Source organism: Salvelinus fontinalis, chromosome 19, assembly GCF_029448725.1.
Source record: "Salvelinus fontinalis isolate EN_2023a chromosome 19, ASM2944872v1, whole genome shotgun sequence".
In the NCBI taxonomy this organism is placed as follows: Eukaryota; Metazoa; Chordata; class Actinopteri; order Salmoniformes; family Salmonidae; genus Salvelinus; species Salvelinus fontinalis.
Window position 1 is genome coordinate 37,213,860 of NC_074683.1, and position 25,070 is coordinate 37,238,929.

The window sequence follows — 25,070 nt, forward strand, 5'->3', positions numbered from 1 at the left end:
TATGGCTGAAAAGGTTGGAGAACTGGTTTATCCATACATCTCCATTTTGGATAGATAGCCCTTTGTGTTGTTGTTTGTTTAGGGTGTTCCAGAAGTAATTTCATTCTATGGATTCTTCAATCACATTGAGCTATTTTCTGACATGCTGTTCCTTCTTTTTTCTGTACTGTTTTAGTGTTTCCTCATAGCTAAGGTAAGGTTTTCTGTCTCTGTGTTTTTGATTGGATTCTAAATTTCTTTCTAAGGTTTTTGCAAATAATTTCTCATTGTTTGTTTTCTTAGGTTTTCTGCTTGAATTTAAATGTGATATGTTAGCTGATAGGTCAATATACTGTTCAGGCTTCCTACTGCTAAGTTTACACCTTCACTATTGCAGGGAAACATTTTGTCCAGGAAGTTGTCTAGGAGGGATTGGATTTGGTTTTTGGTAGGTTTCGACACTACCTTCCATCTATCTTTCTGTGGGCGCTGCATCCTGAGCTCTCTGTGTTTGTACTGCCCATCTGATTACAAGTATCTGAACTCCACACGACTGGGAAAGATTGCCATCTTCCCTGGTGCTGCTGACGGCAGCTCCTTTCACTCTTTGCATTAGAGATCAGAGGAGGACCTCACCACTGACTGCTCTGACCTGGATTGTCACTTTTTGAAATAGTGTTTCTTTGAGTTCTGGAATAGTTTTTTGTCCCTACGATATTCCTAAGGCCTGTTACATACTTTCAGATTATACTGTATGTACATTATCACCATGGATACTGGCACTTTCTTAAAAAGGATTATGTGTACGTAAAGCTTTGTTGACGTACATTCTTTGAAAGTACAAGGTTATTGTCTTCAGATCTGCATAATCATATGAAAATATAATTTGAAGCTTAATTTCTTGCTCAGTGTAATTCCCCTTTCTTTGGCAATATAAACTTCATTGTGCTCGTGGCCACTTCACAGACAGGAGGTAGGAAACCACAAGATCCAGCCTAGTCCCTGGCCTTAGCCTGTGTTGATGGATATCTAACAGAACGTCACAGGCTATCTGCCGCCTCAGTGTAAACAAACAGTTTACACGTCAAAGCGTCGGCCTCGGACATAAAGGAAATGGTACCGGAGCTGACTGAGGTAACATTGCCCAGCCATTTCTCAGCTCCTTTCCCTGCCATTTAATGATAGCAAGTCCCCAAAAGACCACTGTCATCCATATTCTGCAATCGTCTAGCCTAGTTATGAGACACTGGGAGTTTCACTATTATACAGAGCATTCTGAAAGTATTCATACCCCCTTCCCCTTTTCCAAATTTTGTTACGTTACAGCCTTATTCTAAAAAAATTGTTTATTTTTTTATCCCTCATCAATCTACACAAAATACCCTATAATGACAAAGCAAAAACAGGTTTTTAGAAATGTTTGCAAATGTATTAAAAATGAAAACAGATACTTTATTTACATAAGTATTCACACCCTTTGCTATGGGACTTGAAATTGAGCTGAGGTGCATCCTGTTTCCATTGAGCATCCTTGAGATGTGTCTACAACTTGGAGTCCATCTGTGGTAAATTCAATTGATCATATCAAATTGTATTGGTCACATACACATGGTTAGCAGATGTTAATGCGAATGTAGCGAAATGCTTGTGCTTGTAGTTCCGACCGTGCAGTAATATCTAACAAGAAATCTTAGACCTAATTTGGAAAGGCACACACCTGTCTATATAAGGTACCACAGTTGAGAGTGCATGTCAGAGCAAAAACCAAGCCATGAGGTCGAAAGAATTGTCCGTAGAGCTCCGAGACAGGATTGTGTCGAGGCAGAGATCTGGGGAAGGGTACCAAAACATGTCTTCAGCGTTGAAGGTCCACAAGAACTCAGTGGCCTCCATCATTCTTAAATGGAAGAAGTTTGGAACCACCAAGACTCTTCCTAGAGCTGGCCGCCAAGCCGAACTGAGCAATCAGGGGAGAAGAGCCTTGGTCAGGGAGGTGACGAAGAACCCGATGGTCACTCTGACAGAGCTCCAGAGTTCCTCTGTGGAGATGGGATAATCTTCCAGGAGGACAACCATCTCTGCAGTACCAATGGTAGAGTAGCCAGACAAAAGCCATTCCTCAGTAAAAGGTACATGACAGCCCGCTTGGAGTTTGCCAAAAGGCATGAAATGCAAAATTCTCTGGTCTGATGAAACCAAGATTGAACTCTTTGGCCTGAATGTCACATCTGGAGGAAACTTGGCACCATCCCTACGGTGAAGCATGGTGGGGGCAGCATCATGCTGTGGGGATGTTTTTCATCGGCAGGGACTGGGAGACTAGTCAGGATCGAAGGAAAGATTAACGTAGCGAAGTACAGAGAGATCCTTGATGAAAACCTGCTCCAGAGCGCTCAGAACCTCAGACTGGGGCAAAGGTTCACCTTCCAACAGGACAACTACCCTAAGCACACAGATAAGACAACGCAGGAGTGGCTTCATGACAAGTCTCTGAATGTCCTTGAGTGGCCCAGCCAGAGCCCGGTTTAACATATCTGGAGAGACCTGAAAATAGCTGTGCAGGGAAGCTCCCCATCCAACCTGACAGTGCTTGAGTGGATCTGCAGAGAAGAATGGGAGAAACTCCCCAAATAAAGGTGTGCCAATCTCGTAGCGCCATACCCAAGAAGACATGAGGGTGTACTCGCTGCCAAAGGTGCTTCAACAAAGTACTGTAAAGGGTCTGAATACTTATGTAAATGTGATATATTCTAAAACATTCTAAAAAACGTTTTTTGCTCTGTCATTATGGGGTAGTGTGTAGTTTAATTAGGACATTTAAAAAATATATATTTTAGAATAAAGCTGTAACGTAACAAAATGTGGAAAAGTTCAAGGGGTCTGAATACTCTCCGAATGGACTGTAAATTCTTTGAAATCATCAAAGCTCCATTCTATATCATTTTATACCAGCAAGCTATGATTTTCAAACGAGGAATTTCAGTGTTTATGCACAATAACTCATTAACAAATTGTTCCCCCTTTTCTGTCTGCACTCTATTTTAGTTCTACCATTTCATGGCAATCAAAAGAGAACAGTTCTCAAAAATTGCTTATTGAATGATGAAGGCGAGACTGTGGCAGCAACCCAAAAGGATTTGTAATTACAACACAAAGCCACATCATAGAACCAATATTTATTGTATTTGAACAAACTGGAACTGTGATGTTGGGACGGTCGCACTCCTGGTGAAGACGTAAAAAAGAACTGTTGTATTGTCACACAGTGAATAGGTGCAGTGAAATGTGGTGTTTTACATAGTCAGCCATAGTAGTATTGTGCCCCTGGAGCAAATTAGGGTTAAAAATCCTTAAGAGTCTATTGACACACCAATGCATCAATCTAAGTAAAATTAAATAAAAATGCCCATAAAAATGTGTCAATTTAAGCTAAAGACATCCCGTATATCAATACACCACATCTGCCTATGGCGGCCTTCCGCATCTGCGATGGAAGGTGACCGAGCTACAGCGGTTTCAGACCATGATAGATAGATAGATAATGAACAGAGAGTAGCAGCAGCGTAAAAGGCGGGGGGAGGGAAATGCAAATAGTCATTCGTTTAGATGTTCAGGAGTCTTATGGCTTGAGGGTAGAAGCTGTTTAGACGCCTCTTGGAGCTAGACTTGGCGTTCTGGTACAGCTTGCCGTGCGGTAGCAAAGAGAACAGTTTATGACTAGGGTGGCTGGAGTGTTTGACAATTTTTAGGGCCTTCTTACTTACTGACTTTATTGTCCCCATGACGAAATTTTGTTGCAGTGTCATGTACACGTTTAAAGTGGCGTTTAAATACAAAACAAAATTGACAATACAACTTTCATATCAGTTATATACCAATAAAACTGACACCGCCTGGTGTGTAGGTCCTGGAATGCAGGAAGCTTGGCCCAAGTGACGTACTGGGCTGTACGCACTACCCTCTGTAGTGCCTTGTGGTCAGAGGCCGAGCAGTTGCCATACCAGGCAGTGATGTAATCCATCGGATGCTCTCGATGGTGCAGCTGTAGAACCTTTTGAGGATCTGAGGACCCATGCCATATCTTTTCAGTCTCCTGAGGAGGAATAGGTTTTGTCGTGCCCTCTTCGACTGTCTTGGTGTGCTTGGACCATGTTAGTTTGTTAGTGATGTGGACACCAAGGAACTTGAAGCTCTCAACCTGCTCCACTACAGCCCCGTATATGAGAATGGGGGCGTGCAAACTTAATGATGGTGTTGGAGTCGTGCCTGGCCATGCAGTCATGAGTGAACAGGGAGTACAGGAGGGGAGTGAGCACACACCCCTGAGGGGCCCCCATGTTGAGGATCAGTGTTGTTACCTACCCACTTGGGAGCGGCCCATCAGGAAGTTAAGGATCCAGTTGCAGAGGGAGGTGTTCAGTACCAGGGTCCTTAGCTTAGTGATGTGCTTTGAGGGTGCTGAGGTGTATTCAATGAATAGCATTCTCACATTGGTGTACCTTTTGTCCAGGTGTGAAAGGGCAGTGTGGAGTGCAATAGAGATTGCATCATCTGTGTATCTGTTGAGGTGTTATGGAAATTGGAGTGGATCTAGGGTTTCTGGGATAATGGTGTTGATGTGAGCCATGACCAGCCTTTCAAAGCACTTCATCGCTACAGATGTGAGTGCTACCGGTTGGTAATCATTTAGGTTACCTTAGTGTTCTTAGTGTCCTTAGTGTTCTTGGGCACAGTGACTATGGTGGTCTGCTTGAAATATGTTAGTATTACAGACTCAGACAGGGAGAGGTTGAAAATGTCAGTGAAGACACTTTCCAGTTGGTCAGCGCATGCTCGGAGTACACGTCCTAGTAATCCGTCTGGCCCTGCGGCCTTGTGAATGTTGACCTTACTCACATCGGCTACGGAGAGTGTGATCACACCGTCGTCCGGAACAGCTGATGCTCTCAGGCATGTTTTTACTTTCCTCGAAGCGAGCATAGAAGTAGTTTAGCTCGTCTGGTAAGCTCGTGTCACTGGGCAGCTCGCGGCTGTGCTTCCCTTTCTGGTCTGTAATAGTTTGCAAGCCCTGCCACATCTGAAGAGCATCGGAGCCGGTGTAGTACGATTCTATCTTAGCCCTGTATTGAATCTTTCCCTGTTTGATGGTTCGTCGGAGGGCATAGCATGATTTCTTATAAGCTTCCGGGTTAGAGTCCCGCTCCTTAAAAGTGGCAGCTCTACCCTTTAGCTCAGTGCTGATGTTGCCTGTAATCCATGGCTTCTGGTTGGGGTATGTACGTACAGTCATTGTGGGGACGACGTCATTGATGCACTTATTGATGAAGCCAGTGACTGATGTGGTGTACTCCTCAATGCCATCGGAAGAATCCCGGAACATATTGCAGTCTGTGCTAGCAAAACAGTCCTGTAGCTTAGCGTCTGCTTCATCTGACCACTTTTTTATTGATCGAGTCACTGATGGTTTAGTTTTTGCTTGTAAGCAGGAATCAGGAGGATAGAATTATGGTCAGATTTGCCAAAAAGCGGGAGAGATTTTTACGCATCTGTGTGTGCCAGTGACTGATGGGGTGTACTCCTCAATGCCATCGGAAGAATCACGGAACATATTCCAGTCTGTGCTAGCAAAACAGTCCTGTAGCGTAGCATCCGCGTCATATGTAGCGTAGTGGTCAATGTTAATGCAGATTACTAGTAGTCAATGTTTTTTCCGATCCCTAAAGTAAATTATTACTTCATTCAGTTGGGTGGTAATGATAGAGTGATGATAATTGCTAATTGTAATTAGTATCTAATAATTAGTAGTAACTAGGAATTTTGACAGTGTATGTGTGGTGAGGTCCTGGGAGGTCTGCTGGCTGTAGACAGGGACTCTGACTTGGTATGGCTGAGGAGTTCTCCATGATAGGGGAGCCTTACAGTAGTTTTACCTAGGTCTCAGTGTTCCTCTATGGAGTGCAGGTTGCCGTTTATTGTCATGAGTCTTGCCCTGAAGGCAGAAGTGAGCCTTTTCCGCTAGATGGGCCAGCTGTAAAGTCAAAATTGGCTAAATCTTAAAAATTCATGAAAATTAAAATGTGCTTTTTGGTCTTATATTAAGGTTAGGCATCAGGGGTTATCAGAGTGATTAAGGTAAGAATTAGGTTTAAAATCAGATTTTCTGACTTTGTGGCTGTGCCAGCTATTGACCGCTCTCCAGGTCAAGACTCATGACTATAAATGCCAACCTGCCTCTGGGGCTGCTAGCTGGCCAGGTCCCCTTGTGACTGTAGATTTTCCAGTCCTGTCATTCCACAGACAGTCCCAGTCCCACATTACCATTAATATATATCCCCCCAGGATAGACTCCATTAGCTCTGCTCCATGACAATAACAATTAACCCATGGTTCTTGTTAAAAAATATATATATATACAGTGGAGAGAACAAGTATTTGATACACTGCCGATTTTGCAGGTTGTCCTACTTACAAAGCATGTAGAGGTCTGTAGTTTTTATCATAGGTACACTTCAACTGTGAGAGATGGAATCTAAAACAAAAATCCAGAAAATCACATTGTATGATTTTTAAGTAATTCATTTACATTTTATTGCATGACATAAGTATTTGATAACCTACCAACCAGTAAGAATTACGGCTCTCACAGACCAGTTAGTTTTTCTTTAAGAAGCCCCCCTGTTCTCCACTCATTACCCGTATTAACTGCACCTGTTTGAACTCGTTACCTGTATAAAAGACACCTGTCCACACACTCAATCAAACAGACTCTAACCTCTCCACAATGGCCAAGACCAGAGAGCTGTGTAAGGACATCAGGGATCAAATTGTAGACCTGCACAAGGCTGGGATGGGCTACAGGACAATAGGAAAGCAGCTTGGTGAGAAGGCAACAAATGTTGGTGCAATTATTAGAAAATGGAAGAAGTTCAAGATGATGGTCAATTACCCTCGGTCTGGGGCTCCATGCAAGATCTCACCTCGTGGGGCATCAATGATCATGAGGAAGGTGAGCGATCAGCCCAGAACTACCCGGCAGGACCTGGTCAATGACCTGAAGAGAGCTGGGACCACAGTCTCAAAGAATTAGTAACACACTACACCGTCATGGATTAAAATCCTGCAGCGCACGCAAGGTCCCCCTGCTCAAGCCAGCGCATGTCCAGGCCCGTCTGAAGTTTGCCAATGACCATCTGGATGATCCAGAGGAGGAATGGGAGAAGGTCATGTGGTCTAAACTCCACTCGCCCTGTTTGGAGGAAGAAGAAGGATGAGTACAACCCCAAGAACACCATCCCAACCGTGAAGCATGGAGGTGGAAACATCATTCTTTGGGGATGCTTTTCAGCAAAGGGGACAGGACGACTGCACCGTATTGAGGGGAGGATGGATGGGGCCATGTATCGCGAGATCTTGGCCAACAACCTCCTTCCCTCAGTAAGAGCATTGAAGATGGGTCGTGGCTGGGTCTTCCAGCATGACAACGACCCGAAACACACAGCCAGGGCAACTAAGGAGTGAGAAGCATCTCAAGGTCCTGGAGTGGCCTAGCCAGTCTCCAGACCTGAACCCAATAGAAAATCTTTGGAGGGAGCTGAAAGTCCATATTGCCCAGCGACAGCCCCGAAACCTGAAGGATCTGGAGAAGGTCTGCATGGAGGAGTGGGCCAAAATCCCTGCTGCAGTGTGTGCAAACCTGGTCAAGAACTACAGGAAACGTATGATCTCTGTAATTGCAAACAAAGGTTTCTGTACCAAATATTAAGTTCTGCTTTTCTGATGTATCAAATACTTATGTCATGCAATAAAATGCTAATTAATTACTTAAAAATCATACAATGTGATTTTCCGGATTTTTGGTTTAGATTCCGTCTCTCACAGTTGAATTGTACCTATGATAAAAATTACAGACCTCTACATGCTTTGTAAATAGGACAACCTGCAAAATCGGCAGTGTATCAAATACTTGTTCTCCCCACTGCATATATATATATATATTTAAAAATATATATATTTATTTAACCTTTATTTAACTAGCAAATTAATTACAATTTCTTATTTAAAGGGCATCTCTGGTTCGCTAAGTGATTCTATACAGCAATGACATGCAGCATATTGTCTTATACAGCAGACAATTAATAAGACAGAGGATGAGATGTGTATTGCTTTGTATAGCATCCATGCCCACGGCAGATGTAAATAAGACCTCAAAGTGACTTTATAGTATCCATGCCCACGGCAGATGTAAATAAGACCTGAGTGACCTTATAGTGTCCGTGCCCACGGAGGATGTAAATAAGACCTCAAAGTGACTTTATAGCGCCCATGCTCTGGGCGGATGAAAATAAGACCTCAAAGTGACTTTATAGCGTTCATACTCTGGGCGGATGTACAGTTGTGGCCAAAAGTTTTGAGAATGACACAAATATTAATTTTCACAAAGTCTGCTGCCTCAGTTTGTATGATGGCAATTTGCATATGCTCCAGAATGTCATGAAGAGTGATCAGATGAATTGCAATTCATTGCAAAGTCCCTCTTTGCCATGCAAATTAACTGAATCCCCCAAAAACATGTCCACTGCATTTCAGCCTCAAAAGGACCAACTGACATCATGTCAGTGATTCTCTCGTTAACACAGGTGTGAGTGTTGATGAGGACAAGGCTGGAGATCACTCTGTCATGCTGATTGAGTTCCAATAACAGACTGGAAGATTCAAAAGGAGGGTGGTGCTTGGACTCATTGTTCTTCCTCTGTCACCCATGGTTACCTGTGAGGAAACACGTGCCGTCATCATTGCTTTGCACAAAAAGGGCTTCACAGGCAAGGATATTGCTGCCAGTAAGATTGCACCTAAATCAACCATTTATCGGATCATCAAGAACTTCAAGGAGAGCGGTTCAATTGTTGTGAAGAGGGCTGCAGGGTGCCCAAGAAAGTCCAGCAAGCGCCAGGACCGTCTCCTAAAGTTGATTCAGCTGCGGGATCGGGGAACCACCAGTACAGAGTTTGCTCAGGAATGGCAGCAGGCAGGTGTGAGTGCATCTGCACGCACAGTGAGGCGAAGACTTTTGGAGGATGGCCTGGTGTCAGGAAGGGCAGCAAAGAAGCCACTTCTCTCCAGGAAAAACATCAGGGATAGACTGATATTCTGCAAACGGTACAGGGATTGGACTGCTGAGAACTGGGGTAAAGTCATTTTCTCTAATGAATCCCCTTTCCGATTGTTTGGGGCATCCGGAAAAAAGCTTGTCCGGAGAAGACAAGGTGAGCGCTAGCATCAGTCCTGTGTCATGCCAACGGTAAAGCATCCTGAGACCATTCATGTGTGGGGTTTCTTCTCAGCCAAGGGAGTGGGCTCACTCACAATTGTGCCTAAGAACACAGCCATGAATGAAGAATGGTACCAACACATCCTCCGAGAGCAACTTCTCCCAACCATCCAGTAACAGTTTGGTGACAAACAATGCCCTTTCCAGCATGATGGAGCACCTTGCCATAAGGCAAAAGTGATAACTAAGTGGCTCAGGGAACAAAACATTGATATTTTGGGTCCATGGCCAGGAAACTCCCCAGACCTTAATCCCATTGAGAACTTGTGATCAATCCTCAAGAGGCGGGTGGACAAACAAAACCCCACAAATTCTGACAAACTCCATGCATTGATTATGCAAGAATGGGCTGCCATCAGTCAGGATGTGGCCCAGAAGTTAATTGACAGCATGCCAGGGCGGAAGGGTCAACACTGCAAATATAGACTCTTTGTATCAACTTCATGTAATTGTCAATAAAAGCCTTTGGCACTTATGAAATGCTTGTAATCATACTTCAGTATTCCATAGTAACATCTGACAAAAATATCTACAGACACTGAAGCAAATTAATATTTGTGTCATTCTCAAAACTTTTGGCCACGGCTGTAAGTAAGACCTCAGTGACTTTATAGTGTCCGTGCCTGGGGCGGATGTAAATAAGACCTCAAAGTGCTTCGCTTTGAGAAATTCTACTCAAACAATGACTCATCAGCGCTGTTCGTTTTATTTTGTATAACTAAATTATATTGACTCTATTGAGTTAATCTACATAGAAATTGAATTTTACTCCCAGAGGCGTTCATGCTACATAATTATGCGTTGCTGCAATGAGATGCGGTAATTCATTTAATGTGCCAAACCCACATAACAATTTGTTATGATGAGACACTTTTGTCAAGTATGACAGATGAATATTGACTAATACCAAGTGTTTTGCGTGATTCATAAATATACTGAACAAAAATATTAATGCAACATGTAAAATGTTGGTCCCATGTTTCATGAGCTGAAATCAAAGATCCCAATTTTATTTCGCTGTTTGTAAGCATTTCTCTTTAACCAAGATAATCCATCCACCTGACAGATGTAGCATATCAAGAAGCTGATTAAACATCATGATCATTACATAGGTGCACCTGGTGCCGGGGACAAGAAATGGCCACTTCAAAATGTGCAGCTTTGGCAGACAACACAATGCCACAGATGTCTCAAGTTTTGAGGGAGTGTGAAATTGGCATGCTGACTGCAGGCAGGTCTACCAAAGCTGTTGCCAGAGTATTGAATGTTCATGTCTCTGCCATACACCGCCTCCAACGTTGTTTTAAAGAATTTGGCAGTACGTCCAAATGGCTTCACATCCGCAGACCTCGTGTGTGGCTTTGTGTGGGGGAGTGGTTTGCTGATGTCAACGTTGTGAACAGAGTGTCCCATGGTAGCGGTGGGATTATGGTACAGGCAGGAATAAGCTATGGACAATGAACACAATTGTATTTTATCAATGTAAATTTGAATGCACAGAGACACCTTGACGAGATCCCGAGGCCCATTCGTCCACTGCCATCACCTCATGTTTCAAAATAATAATGCACGGCCCCGTGTGACAAGGATCTGTACACAATTCCTGGAAGCTGAACATGTCACCGTTCTTCCATGGTCTGCATACTCACCAGACATGTCACCCATTGAGCAAGTTTCAGATGTTCTGGATCGATGTGTATGACAGCGTGTTCCAGTTCCCGCCAATATCCAGCAACTTCTCACAGACATTGAAGAGGAGTGGGACAACATTCCAAAGGCCACAATCAACTCTATTTCATTTGCATGAGGCAAATAGTGGTCACACCAGAAACGGACTGGTTTTCTGATTCACACCGTACCTTTTTTAAAGGTTAATGTGACCAGCAGATGCATATCTATATTCCCAGTCATATGAAATCCATAGATTAGGGCCTAATTTATTTATTTAAATTGATTGATTTCCTTAAATGAACCATTTAAATTGTTCTATTTTTCATTTATATTTTTCAGTGTATATACTATATTCTGTATACTGCCTTCAGAAAGCATTCAACATTGGCTTAACAAGTCACATAATAAGTGGTGTTTAACATGATTTTTGAATGACTACCTAATCTATGTACACCACAATTATCTGTAAGGTCCCTCAATCAAGCAGTGAATTTCAAACACAGATTCAAGCACAAAGACCAGGGAGGTTTTCCAATGCCTCGCAAAGAAGGGAACCTATTGGTAGATGGGTAAAAATTAAAAAAGCGGACATTGAATATCCCTTTGAGCATGGTGAAGTTATTAATTATACTTTGGATGGTGTATCAATACACCCAGTCACTACAAAAATACAGGCGCCTTGTCTAACTCAGTTACCGGAGAGGAAGGAAACCGCTCAGGGATTACACCATGAGGCCAATGGGGATTTTAAAACTGTTAGAGTTTAAAGGGATACTTTGGGATTTTGGCAATGAGGCCCTTTATCTACTTTCCCAGAGTCAGATGAATTTGTGGATACCATTTTTATGTCTTTGCTTGCAGTTTGAAGGAAGTTGCTAACTAGCGCTAGTTTGCTCCATTGCTAACTAGCATTAGTGCAACGACTGGAAGTCTATTAGTACATTTTGGATACCCATAGACTTCCAGTCATTGTGCTGATGCTAGTTAGCATTGGCTCGCAAAACTACCACAGAGACATAAAATTGGTATCCACAAGTTCATCTGACTCTTGGGAAGTACATAAAGGGCCTCATTGCCAAAATCCTGAAATATCCCTTTAATGGCTGTGATAGAAGAAAACTGAGCATGGATCAACAACATCATAGTTACTCAACAATACTAACCTAAATGACAGAGTGAAAAGAAGGAAGTTTGTACAGAATAAAACTATTCCAAAACTTGCATCCTGTTTGCAATAAGGCACTAAAGTAACATTTTATGTTCTGAATACAAAGCGTTATGTTTAGGGCAAACACATCACTGAGTACCACTCTTCATATTTTCAAGCATGGTAGTGACTGTATCTTGTTATGGGTATGCTTGTCATTGGCAAAGACTAGGTTGTTTTTTTTAGGAAAAAAAGTAAATATCCTAGAAGAAAACCTGGTTCAGTCTGCTTTCCAACAGACACTGGGAAGAACATTCATCTTTCAGCAGGACAATAACCTAAAACACAAAGCCAAATATACACTAGAGTTGCTTACAAAGACAACATTGAATGTTCCTGAGTGGCCTAGTTACAGCTTTGACTTAAATTTGCTTGAAAATCTATGGCAAGACCTGAAAATGGCGGTTTAGCAATGATCAACAACCAACTTGACAGAGCTTGGATAATCTTTTAAAGAATAATATGCAAATATTGTACAATCCATGTGTGCAAAGCTCTTAGAGAGAGAGAGGGAGACTGTAATCACTGCTAAAGGTGATTCTAACATGTATTGTCTTAAGGGTGTGAATACTTACAGTACCAGTCAAAAGTTTGGACACCTCCTCATTCAAGTGTTTTTCTTTATTTCTACTATTTTCTACATTGTAGGATAATAGTGAAGATGTCAAAACTATGACATAACACACATGGAATCATGTATTAACCAAAAAAGTGTTAAACAAATCAAAATATATTTTTGATTTTAGATTCTTCAAATTCTTTGCACACTCTTGGTATGGAAATTAGATATTTCTGTATTAGATTATACATACATTTGCAAACATTTTGAAAAACATGTTTTCACTTTGTCATTATGGGGTATTCTGTAGGTGAGTGAGAACAAACAATATATTTAACAAAATGTGGAATACGTTAAGGGGAATTCATATTTTCTGACGACACTGTACATTTTGCTGAAGAGATACATGCATTTACATATTGATACCATGGTAAAGCATTGAATGCAAATGGGGATAATCTGCTTTCTCTGGACACCCATACATCCTCAAACTCAAGCAAAGCTTTTGGAAGGCATTGTGGCTAAATTTCTCTCCTTTCTTTATTCCGTGACAGATGCCATGTTGCTGGTGGCACAGAGGTTGGAGGGACCCTTCAACATCGAGTCTGTCATGGAGCCCATTGATGTGAAGATTTCAGAGGCCATCATGAATATGCAAGATAACAGCGTCCAGCTCTCCTACAAGGTATGTCAACCAAATTAATCAAACTGATTCCCAGAAGCAAATAAAGTGTCTAGAGTCCAATAAAACACAAATGAAAAGTGTATGGCGTTACTTGTTCTGTACTCCCACATTAAGTCAGGAAGGACAGTAGGGCACAGCTGTATTCTGTCAGGTACTGTTTATATTTGGAAACCAACTGAATCGTGCTTTAGATGAGTATTGCAAACCATTCTCATTATATCCAATTTTAGGTCTTTGTATTTGAATTACATGTTCCCCATTGGTTAGATATTCTTAGTTCAACTAACAGAAGTAAATGTGTTTCTTGTGTTTTACGGCACTTTACTTTGCACACAAAATTGTAGTGATTGCAAGAATAAACTGAAGTGGTTGTGAGGAGATTTTTCAGCCTACACAGAATACTTGCTCTTGTTCAAGGCTACATGTTGAATGCTTGCTCTCATCCAAGGCTACATGTTGAATGCTTGCTCTCGTCCAAGGCTACATGTTGAATGCTTGCTCTCGTCCAAGGCTACATGTTGAATGCTTGCTCTCGTCCAAGGCTGCATGTTGAATGCTTGCTCTCGTCCAAGGCTGCATGTTGAATGCTTGCTCTCGTCCAAGGCTACATGTTGAATGCTTGCTCTCGTCCAAGCATAAATACTCCAATAGCTTTCTCAGGATACAGATTTGTTTAACTTTAAAGTACAGTATATGTGGTGAATTGCCCATAATCCTTTAAAAAGTGAACTCCATAATATTTTACAAGGCTGGTTATGTACCATTTGAAAAACCTATCAGCTCTGGTTAGATCAATGTGACTTTTAGCACTGTCATGTTCGTGATCCACAAGGCCTTAGGATGCACAAGGCCTTAGGTTCCACAAGGCCTTAGGATGCACAAGGCCTTAGGATGCACAAGGCCTTAGGTTCCACAAGGCCTTAGGATGCACAAGGCCTTAGGATGCACAAGGCCATTGGATCCACAAGGCCTTAGGATCCACAAGGCCTTAGGATCCACAAGGCCTTAGGATCCACAAGGCCTTAGGATCCACAAGGCCTTAGGATGCACAAGGCCTTAGGATCCACAAGGCCTTAGGATCCACAAGGCCTTAGGATCCACAAGGCCTTAGGATGCACAAGGCCTTAGGATGCACAAGGCCATTGGATCCACAAGGCCTTAGGATCCACAAGGCCTTAGGATCCACAAGGCCTTAGGATGCACAAGGCCATTGGATCCACAAGGCCTTAGGATGCACAAGGCCTTAGGATCCACAAGGCCTTAGGATCCACAAGGCCTTAGGATCCACAAGGCCTTAGGATCCACAAGGCCTTATTAAAACATCTTGTTTTCATCTTTTCCACATCCCAGGTAATTCTAGCTTCTCTCGCAGTCCAACAGTTGGATGTCCTTCTCTGTGTAATTGCAGGTTTTTCAAGGCTGCGGCCAGCCAAAGCCCTCAGGAATGGGTGGCAGGTCTACCCGGGGCGTTTCGGATGTGTTCAACGCCCGTTTCAGGCCCTACAGCCCAGAGGAGCGGCCCACCACTGCAGCTGGCACCAGCCTGGACAGACTGGTAAGGAGAAGCAGAGACACACAGCCCACAGAGCAACTGCCTCAGAGTAAACATAATTTGTCTTTCTGTCTTGACACTGTTGATTAAAACGCCCTCCGTTCAGGCCCCTCTCTCTCGCTCTCTCTCTCTCTCTCTCTCTTTCTCTCTCTCTCTCTCTCTTTCTCTCTCTCTATCGATCTGTGTTTGTTAACAAATCATCAGCTTTACCCCGGTAGTGCAAAGAGAAGTGTGCAGTAACCCATGCTTTTCCTGTCTTTGTGTACCTCACAAATAAGAAAGAAAAGATTCATAGAATTTGTGAGATTGACAGAGTCAGGTGTTTGCTGTACAAAGTAAACCTTTACGTTTGATCAGATTATCTTTGTTTTGAATCATTGAATCGTGTTCCGATTTTTATCACAGTGACATCTAACTTGGTGTTTCGGTAAGGGTAGAGCTCAATATAAAGCTGACAGTCCAATTCAGGTGAGAGAAATGTATCTGCATTTATTATTTGTACAACTACAGTCACTTTGTCTGCATGCAGAGGGTAATGTGAAGGCCAGGAGTTAAGGCTTGTCAAATTGACCGATTTCAAAAGTCTGTCTCTATCACGCAGTGCTATTTTTGTAGGAGAACAAAAACCTTGAGGTTAAATGTGTTTCTCTCAATAATCCTCAAGCACTTCATTTTGAATGTATTCAAAATGTGTTTATCTATTCAATATGTGTCTGTTTGATGAATAACATTTGTAGCTGCAAGTTGAACAATATTCAACCTACGCATAGACCTTCCTTTCATTCGGTATTTCGACAGTATTTCAATTATGGACTCAATTGAAAGTTAACTATTTTGTAACACAGGAAAATAACAGCTGGATTGAGAAAATTATGTTCTGCATGACTTCATGCTAAAACCAGAATACCATTATAAAAAAATATAAATTTTCTTCCATCTATTTAATTAATGAATAGTAATTATTCTTAACTCTTTTTGAAGGACTCTGATGTCTTCGGATGAACGCATTTGGATGTCATTTATGTGTGTGTACCTCCCTCTTCCTGCTCTATTTAATTAAAGTGCTTCTCTTTCTTATTTTATGCTGCTTACCAGAGGATTGTCTGGAGTGCGATGCAACACAGTGTAAGCTTTATGAATTCTACTGTTAACTTTTATAATTTTGTCTGGGACTCTATTGTATAATATTGTCTCCTATGCCCTACTCTCTAATGTATTGTCACTGAAAAATAAGAATTACAGATGTCGGATCTTATCTTGATCACTCTTTTGTCGCTGAGAATTTCTGATGCATCTTGAAATTCACATGAGCCTTGAGTGGCTGACAATGAGCAGTTCTCTTTCTCTCCATGCGGGGGCAGTCGAGTCGTTGGGATCAGGGCTTGCTATCAAAATAATGTTTTCTCTCACTCACTCAAACGCTATAGACCTAGTTCCTATTACCGCAACATTCAAATAAATGTACATTTAAAAAAAAAAAGGAAATGCAGCCCTACACATCAACACCCGTTGTTTTATACAGCTGAATAACACAAGATAGATATTGGTCTCCGCTAGGCTACGACATACAAGTGTCTAGTGTATCCGAAGGTTACAGATGAACTGTCAAAATTGAGTTCAATCTTGGCCTGGGGTGATCTAGCGGTTAGGACGCACATATAGGCCTACCTTGTCAGCGTGGGTTTGATTCCGGCCCACGCCCTTCTGGCACAAATAACTCAATCCCCTGATTGACTTGATGTAGTTTCAAATATTGACAGTCCAGGGTTATTTTACCCCCAATATTGATAAGAAATGACCATACCAGACACTTTTCAATAAAATCGTTGAAAGTGTTAATTATATTTCTATTTTTGTTTAGTATAGATAAATCGCCCTTAGTCTGTTCAAAATGACTAAGTTGTTGCGATGACAATACCAACCAGAGGGCGAACATATCTTGAAAGACTTTGGTTGCAAGCAGGACACTGACATAATCTTTTAGGGAGCGGTAATGAGGTGACCAGTAATGGTTGTAATTGAGATCAGCGGTGCGGATGGATTTAGCATGTATTGATGGTTTAACGAGACATCAGCTGGCGATAATAAGTATGCTGCCTTTTGAGGCAGAATTTCTAGGCGGGACATCAAAATTGGCCAATCCCATGTATCCTTCGCTGAGGATGGACTAAAGTCGGGCACCTGGTCACGTTTCACTCCATTGCATTGGCTTGGCAGGAGTAAACGGTCCTGCCCAACTCGTTTTGGAGGTAAGACATTTTACCAACATCTGATGAATAACATAGGAAATTTAGCCAGCGGTGCTCTGTTCAATCTAGGCTTGCTAGCCAGCCAAATAATTAATGCATTCTGAGGATGACCCTGTTTTGCTAGCTAGCTGCAAGCAGTGTCTGTTTAACGTTGCCTATCTAACATTAGCTAACTTTCTCTTTCACTTTTCATTCCCCTATTGTGTTACTAAACAAAATTAGAGCATAAGTTATTCTACACTTACTGTAAACAACTTGACCAAGCCTAAAAATATGCAAAACTGTAATAAAAACGATTGCACATTAATGAAGGTAGTTGTGGCTTCAGCAACTTAAACCAGCATAGAAATTTGAGCAGTGTGGTTAATTTCTCCCCCCTTATCTCTGCATGTTCTAGGTTGAAGGACATCCCACCCTGACACCCTGCAGATGTAAATAACTTGTTGTGAATTTCCCAGCCACAAGGATAATCACCATATTTCTATCTAACATCACAATGTTAGATAGAAATAGATTTACCCATGTTATTGTTTATCATGCAGCTTTGTCAGGACATTGTAACTTATGAAGCTCATTCTTGAATACAGACTTGATTTCTGTCACAGGTGATTGCACTGTGTGCAAATCTTCCATTTAGACCACAATTAGTTGAATTAGGTGTTAGTGAAGGGCTGGAACAAAAACCTGTAAACTCCTGTCCTATCTTTAAAAAAAAAATCCTGTGGCTGTCATGATTAAATTTGCCCTCATGTACTGAACAAACTTATGAATGTTGGAGATTAATCTCCTTGAGATGTCCCTCACTTGGGAATGACTTATTTGTACAATGGATTGTGTTTTAGGGACTAATGCACAGATATAGGAAAAAACAATACAATTGTTAGCATTTATTCAAAGTGTTGATGCCTCCACAAGTTTCTGGTTCATCACTTTTCAATATTAGTTATCAACAAATATAAAACCATTTAATCGTGAATATTGGTGTCATTTAATAATAAATGTACATATTGTAACGTCCTGACCAGAGTGCTTATGTGTTTTGCTTGTTCAGTGTTGGTCAGGACGTGAGCTGGGTGGGAATTCTATGTTGTGTGTCTAGTTCGTCTGTTTCTGTGTTCAGCCTAATATGGTTCTCAATCAGAGACAGCTGTCAATCGTTGTCCCTGATTGAGAATCATATATATGTGCCTTGTTTTGTGTTGGGGATTGTGGGTGGTTGTTTCCTGTGTCAGTGTTTGTGCTACACAGGACTGTGACGGTTAGTTTGTTTGTTATTTTGTATAGTGTCTATGTCTAACGTTAGTAGTTTGTGTATTGCACTTTCGTTTGTAGCTTCACAGTCGTTTGTTGTTTTGTATTACTTTGTCAGTATCTTGTCTTTGTGTTTATTAAATTCATGGAAAATTACCACGCTGCACATTGGTCCTCCGATCCTTCTCTCCTCTCCTCGTCCGAGGAAGAGCTAGACTGCCGTTACACATATATTATCTTCACAGTGAAACACCACTATTCTGGCTATTAATCATTCTTAAAAAGTCAGTAAAATAGGTTATTTGGCTATCTCAAAAAATCATAGCCTGTATGATATCATGCATACAAGCTTACCTGTCATGTCCACACCGATGGAGCAGCAGACCAAGCAATATGTGAGAGGAGGACCCTATACCGTAGAATGATTATTCTGATCTGTGTCGACTTCATTAACATGTACTGAGGAGATCGATTTTGTTACTTGTTTAATTCGTGTCAGATATTTCCATTTTGGGATAGTTGTTCAGTGAATTGCTAGTTGCTCATGCATGCTATAGTGATTTTAAATATTAAATATTCATTCAAATCCTCCTGCTGCAGGAATCTTATTTTCCTCCTGTGACCCAATGGATCAAATTAAGTTGCGACATCTGGGTTGTGTATTGCCTGGCAACTACTGTTGTATACAAGCACAGTGATATCCAAAGCCCCAACGGTATACCATATATACACTGCTCAGAAAAATAAAGGGAACACTTAAACAACACAATGTAACTCCAAGTCAATCACACTTCTGTGAAATCAAACTGTCCACTTAGGAAGCAACACTGATTGACAAATGTCACATGCTGTTGTGCAAATGGAATAGACAAAAGGTGGAAATTATAGGCAATTAGCAAGACACCCCCAATAAAGGAGTGGTTCTGCAGGTGGTGACCACAGACCACTTGTCAGTTCCTATGCTTCCTGGCTGATTTTTTGGTCACTTTTGAATGCTGGCGGTGCTTTCACTCTAGTGGTAGCATGAGACAGAGTCTACAACCCACACAAGTGGCTCAGGTAGTGCAGCTCATCCAGGATGGCACATCAAGAAGGTTTGCTGTGTCTGTCAGCGTAGTGTCCAGAGCATGGAGGCGCTACCAGGAGACAGGTCAGTGCATCAGGAGACGTGGAGGAGGCCGTAGGAGGGCAACAACCCAGCAGCAGGAACGCTACCTCCGCCTTTGTGTAAGGAGGAGCACTGCCAGAGCCCTGCAAAATGACCTCCAGCAGCTGTTTGCACAACAGCATGTGAAATTTATTGTCAATCCGTGTTGCTTCCTAAGTGGACAGTTTGATTTCACAGAAGTGTGATTGACTTGGAGTTACATTGTGTTGTTTAAGTGTTCCCTTTATTTTTTTTGAGCAGTGTATATATATAAAGAATATATATTTATATAAAGAATATATATTTATATAAAGAATATATATTTATATATATTCCATCTCAGCCACTGTCTCAGAAGCTACTCCCGTAAGAGTACTATTTTAAATAACCTTTTTTATGTTATTGCAGAGTGGTCTGTGTTTGATTACGAAGCATTGCATTTGTGGAGCTGTTGAGACCTTAGTCATGGCCTCTATGTTTTATGGTGTTCTGTAACAACATTGGCTGTTAAACATCGTACTAGAATTCAGGGGTAACACCGGGACCGGTGCTATAGATAGTAGTCAGGTGTACCACCAGGACCGGTGCTATAGATAGTAGTCAGGTGTACCACCAGGACCGGTGCTGTAGATAGTAGTCAGGTGTACCACCAGGACCGGTGCTGTAGATAGTAATCAGGTGTACCACCAGGACCGGTGCTGTAGATAGTAGTCAGGTGTACCACCAGGACCGGTGCTATAGATAGTAGTCAGGTGTACCACCAGGACCGGTGCTATAGATAGTAGTCAGGTGTACCACCAGGACCGGTGCTATAGATAGTAGTCAGGTGTACCACCAGGACCGGTGCTATAGATAGTAGTCAGGTGTACCACCAGGACCGGTGCTGTAGATAGTAGTCAGGTGTACCACCAGGACCGGTGCTATAGATAGTAATCAGGTGTACCACCAGGACCGGTGCTATAGATAGTAATCAGGTGTACCACCAGGACCGGTGCTGTAGATAGTAGTCAGGTGTACCACCAGGACCGGTGCTGTAGATAGTAGTCAGGTGTACCACCAGGACCGGTGCTATAGATAGTAGTCAGGTGTACCACCAGGACCGGTGCTATAGATAGTAGTCAGGTGTACCACCAGGACCGGTGCTATAGATAGTAGTCAGGTGTACCACCAGGACCGGTGCTATAGATAGTAGTCAGGTGTACCACCAGGACCGGTGCTATAGATAGTAGTCAGGTGTACCACCAGGACCGGTGCTATAGATAGTAGTCAGGTGTACCACCAGGACCGGTGCTATAGATAGTAGTCTGGTGTACCACCAGGACCGGTGCTATAGATAGTAGTCAGGTGTACCACCAGGACCGGTGCTATAGATAGTAGTCAGGTGTACCACCAGGACCGGTGCTATAGATAGTAGTCAGGTGTACCACCAGGACCGGTGCTATAGACAGTAGTCAGGTGTACCACCAGGACCGGTGCTGTAGACAGTAGTCAGGTGTACCACCAGGACCGGTGATATAGATTGTAGTCAGGTGTGCCACCAGGACCGGTGCTGTAGATAGTAATCAGGTGTACCACCAGGACCGGTGCTGAAGATAGTTGTCAGGTGTACCACCGGGGGTGGCGCCGGTGGCAGTCGTCATCTGGGCTGCTCAAATGGCAGACAGAGTGAAATGAGGCCTCCAGACTGCTTCATGAATAACTGGGCAATTAGCCAGCTTGGAGATTCCCTTTAGATGTTTAGGTGAGTGACAGAGGCTGATTATGGACATGTGACGGCTAGATAAGGACACCTGATGAGGGTATCCGTTATGAGCATCCATGTGCACTGTAGTCAGGGGGTGTCTAGTTCTCTGCTGTGCTGGTTGGTTCATAGATCTTCCTGGCTCCATAAAAAGTTTGAGTTACTACAGTACTGTAGCTTTCCACAGTCAGCCGTCCTCTCAGTTTCATGATGCCATGGAGTTCATTCAATAATAATGCAAGGAGCTGTTGTGGTGTTGGCGAGAGCCAGAATGTTAAACAGACACACTGGTATGCTTTTCTTTATGCAAAGCCCGTCATTAGCATGAAATGTGAAGCTGGACATTGTCTTAAAATAATCACACTGCCCACAGAGAAATGAATTTCTGCTAAAGAATCTATTTCTGAATACCAAAATGCATTTTGTATGTCAGAATGTATTTTCATTGATGTATGAGTTATAGGGGGTATTAAAGCAGTGTAAAACACTCGAAGGATATAGTGCAGACACATGGTAATGTAATTTCATCATTCTGTAGCCCTTTCATGTAGTCAATTTACCTAGTGGCTTCATTGGTGTAATGTTATTAATATTTTTTCATAATATATGAACATTACAAAAAAATAATATGCCGAAAATCCAGTGTGTCTCTGTCAAACAGTTTTGTTAAATTTAAGTCTTCTGTGATGTGTATATATAGTGTAATCTTGGGATGCAAAATGTAATACATTTCAACTATATATCTGACATGGTACAAGTGTCTCCAGCTGCCAGGTATTAACCCATCTCCAGCTGCCAGGTATTAACCCACCTTCAGCTGCCAGGTAGTAGCCCACCTCCAGCTGCCAGGTATTAACCCACCTTCAGCTGCCAGGTATTAACCCACCTTCAGCTGCCAGGTAGTAGCCCACCTCCAGCTGCCAGGTATTAACCCATCTCCAGCTGCCAGGTATTAACCCACCTTCAGCTGCCAGGTAGTAGCCCATCTCCAGCTGCCAGGTAGTAGCCCACCTCCAGCTGCCAGGTAGTAGCCCACCTCCAGCTGCCAGGTAGTAGCCCACCTCCAGCTGCCAGGTATTAACCCATCTCCAGCTGCCAGGTATTAACCCACCTTCAGCTGCCAGGTAGTAGCCCATCTCCAGCTGCCAGGTATTAACCCACCTCCAGCTGCCAGGTATTAGCCCACCTCCAGCTGCCAGGTAGCAGCCCAACTCCAGCTGCCAGGTAGCAGCCCACCTCCAGCTGCCAGGTAGCAGCCAGTTATTAACCAGGATCCTGTGGCTTCTCCTACTGTAGCTGCAGTCTCCCACAGATGCAGCAGTTATCACTGCTCCTGTCTGTTTATTCATCATCAGAGCTGTCTGGGTTCACTGTGGGAGGCCTCCTCTTTCACTTCCTCCACAGTTACACCACTCACCATCCTCCTTTAACTTCTCTATCATCATCATTATCAGTTACACTCCCGGTGATATCGCATGTATGAAAAGCTAAGGTGTCCTTTGATTCAGAGTTGGTGTCTGACTTCATCGCTGAATTAGCTAACCAAAAGATGGGAGCCGAGCCTGGGATGGCTGGGACTTAGGAAGTGTCTCTGTCTGTGTGTCGTCGTCTGATTGCGTTGCGGTGTTTACGTGGGAGCCCTGAGGAGCCAACATACCTCCAGGCTCCAGCTCCATGAGTAATGACTGCTTAATTGCCTGACATCCTGTCACCATCCGCCATCACAGTCCTGAGAGAGGAATGGATATTTTGAACATCCAAAGGGAGATGAAGACACTACAGAGTGTCAGGCTGAGAGGGCCTTTAACGGCTGGTGTTTGATGATAGGGCGGGCCTTTATTGTACCATTTAGTATAAGTTAAGGTCTAGTTTTATTCAGTGTCTTCTCCTGCCGCGTTCTTGCCTGGACTGCATGGATATGCAACCTGTTTACTGCATGGATACGCAGCCTGTTTACTGCATGGATACGCAACATGTTTACTGCATGGATACGCAACCTGTTTACGGCATGGATACGTAACCTGTTTACTGCATGGATACGCAACATATTTACTGCATGGATACGCAGCCTGTTTACTGCATGGATACGCAACATGTTTACTGCATGGATACGCAACCTGTTTACGGCATGGATACGCAGCCTGTTTACTGCATGGATACGCAACATGTTTACTGCATGGATACGCAGCCTGTTTACTGCATGGATACGCAACATATTTACTGCATGGATACGCAACATGTTTACTGCATGGATACGCAGCCTGTTTACTGCATGGATACGCAACATGTTTACTGCATGGATACGCAGCCTGTTTACTGCATGGATACGTAACCTGTTTACTGCATGGATACGCAACATATTTACTGCATGGATACGCAGCCTGTTTACTGCATGGATACGCAACATGTTTACTGCATGGATACGCAACATGTTTACTGCATGGATACGCAACCTGTTTACTGCATGGATACGCAACATGTTTACTGCATGGATACGCAACCTGTTTACTGCATGGATACGCAACCTGTTTACTGCATGGATACGCAACATGTTTACTGCATGGATACGCAACATGTTTACTGCATGGATACGCAGCCTGTTTACGGCATGGATACGCAGCCTGTTTACGGCATGGATACGCAGCCTGTTTACTGCATGGATACGCAACCTGTTTACTGCATGGATACGCAACATGTTTACTGCATGGATACGCAACATGTTTACTGCATGGATACGCAGCCTGTTTACGGCATGGATACGCAGCCTGTTTACTGCATGGATACGCAACCTGTTTACTGCATGGATACGCAACCTGTTTACTGCATGGATACGCAGCCTGTTTACTGCATGGATACGCAACCTGTTTACTGCATGGATACGCAACCTGTTTACTGCATGGATACGCAGCCTGTTTACTGCATGGATACGTAACCTGTTTACTGCATGGATACGCAACCTGTTTACTGCATGGATACGCAACCTGTTTACTGCATGGATACGCAACCTGTTTACGGCATGGATACGCCACATGTTTACTGCATGGATACGCAACCTGTTTACGGCATGGATACGCAACCTGTAAAACATTTTTGATTGAGATATTGCTCCAGTTTCTGCATAATTTGGTGCACAACTGAATGTGGATGTCGCAACAGGTTGATAAACCCCGTTAAATAATTTCTGTGCAATTATACTCTTGGCTTCAGATTTCTATAACTCGATAGGGTGATGTCCATTTCCATGTTCTTGCAGATCTGTGCGCTCGCCATCCCCAGTTCGTTTATGTGGATGTAAATTAATTGTGCCTGACTCATTGATTGCTTTTTGGGAGACTAAAGTCCTCTAGCTGTGCATGGATGTGGCGCCTCATGTGCAGTAAAGGAAATTGGATAGCTTCAGATCAGTGCCATTAGATACCACACTACAGTCTATCTTAATTAGCTAGATGAGCATCATCTTGGAACACAACAACAGTCTGATGCAGCTGAATCTAATATTCTGCCCTCTGAACTGAAGTTTTGCACCTTCTTAGTGTTTTATATGCTACCTGTTATACCCATAATATTTTATTACTTTTATTTACCAATTTCTCTCTGGAGCATCGTAGATTTAGGTCTCTCGTAGAATTGGAACTCCTAGAATTAAGTCTCATTCATTTGAAACAACTATACATATCCTGTGTTATTTGCAGCCAATACGC

At 42.7% G+C, this 25,070-nt stretch overlaps 1 protein-coding gene across 2 annotated transcripts in view; it reads left to right on the top strand.

The window, feature by feature from the left end:
* The window catches only part of LOC129816680 (glypican-6-like), a 199,401-nt gene that overhangs the window by 144,691 nt on the left and 29,640 nt on the right, over positions 1-25,070 (top strand). The window contains exons 5-7 of one of the 2 annotated variants that reach the window (XM_055871447.1): positions 13,299-13,429; positions 14,838-14,984; positions 16,077-16,106. In XM_055871447.1, the coding sequence (XP_055727422.1) occupies positions 13,299-13,429; positions 14,838-14,984; positions 16,077-16,106 (308 nt within the window). The remainder of the gene's footprint in view (positions 1-13,298; positions 13,430-14,837; positions 14,985-16,076; positions 16,107-25,070) is intronic. The other variant, XM_055871448.1, reaches the window with a different exon arrangement.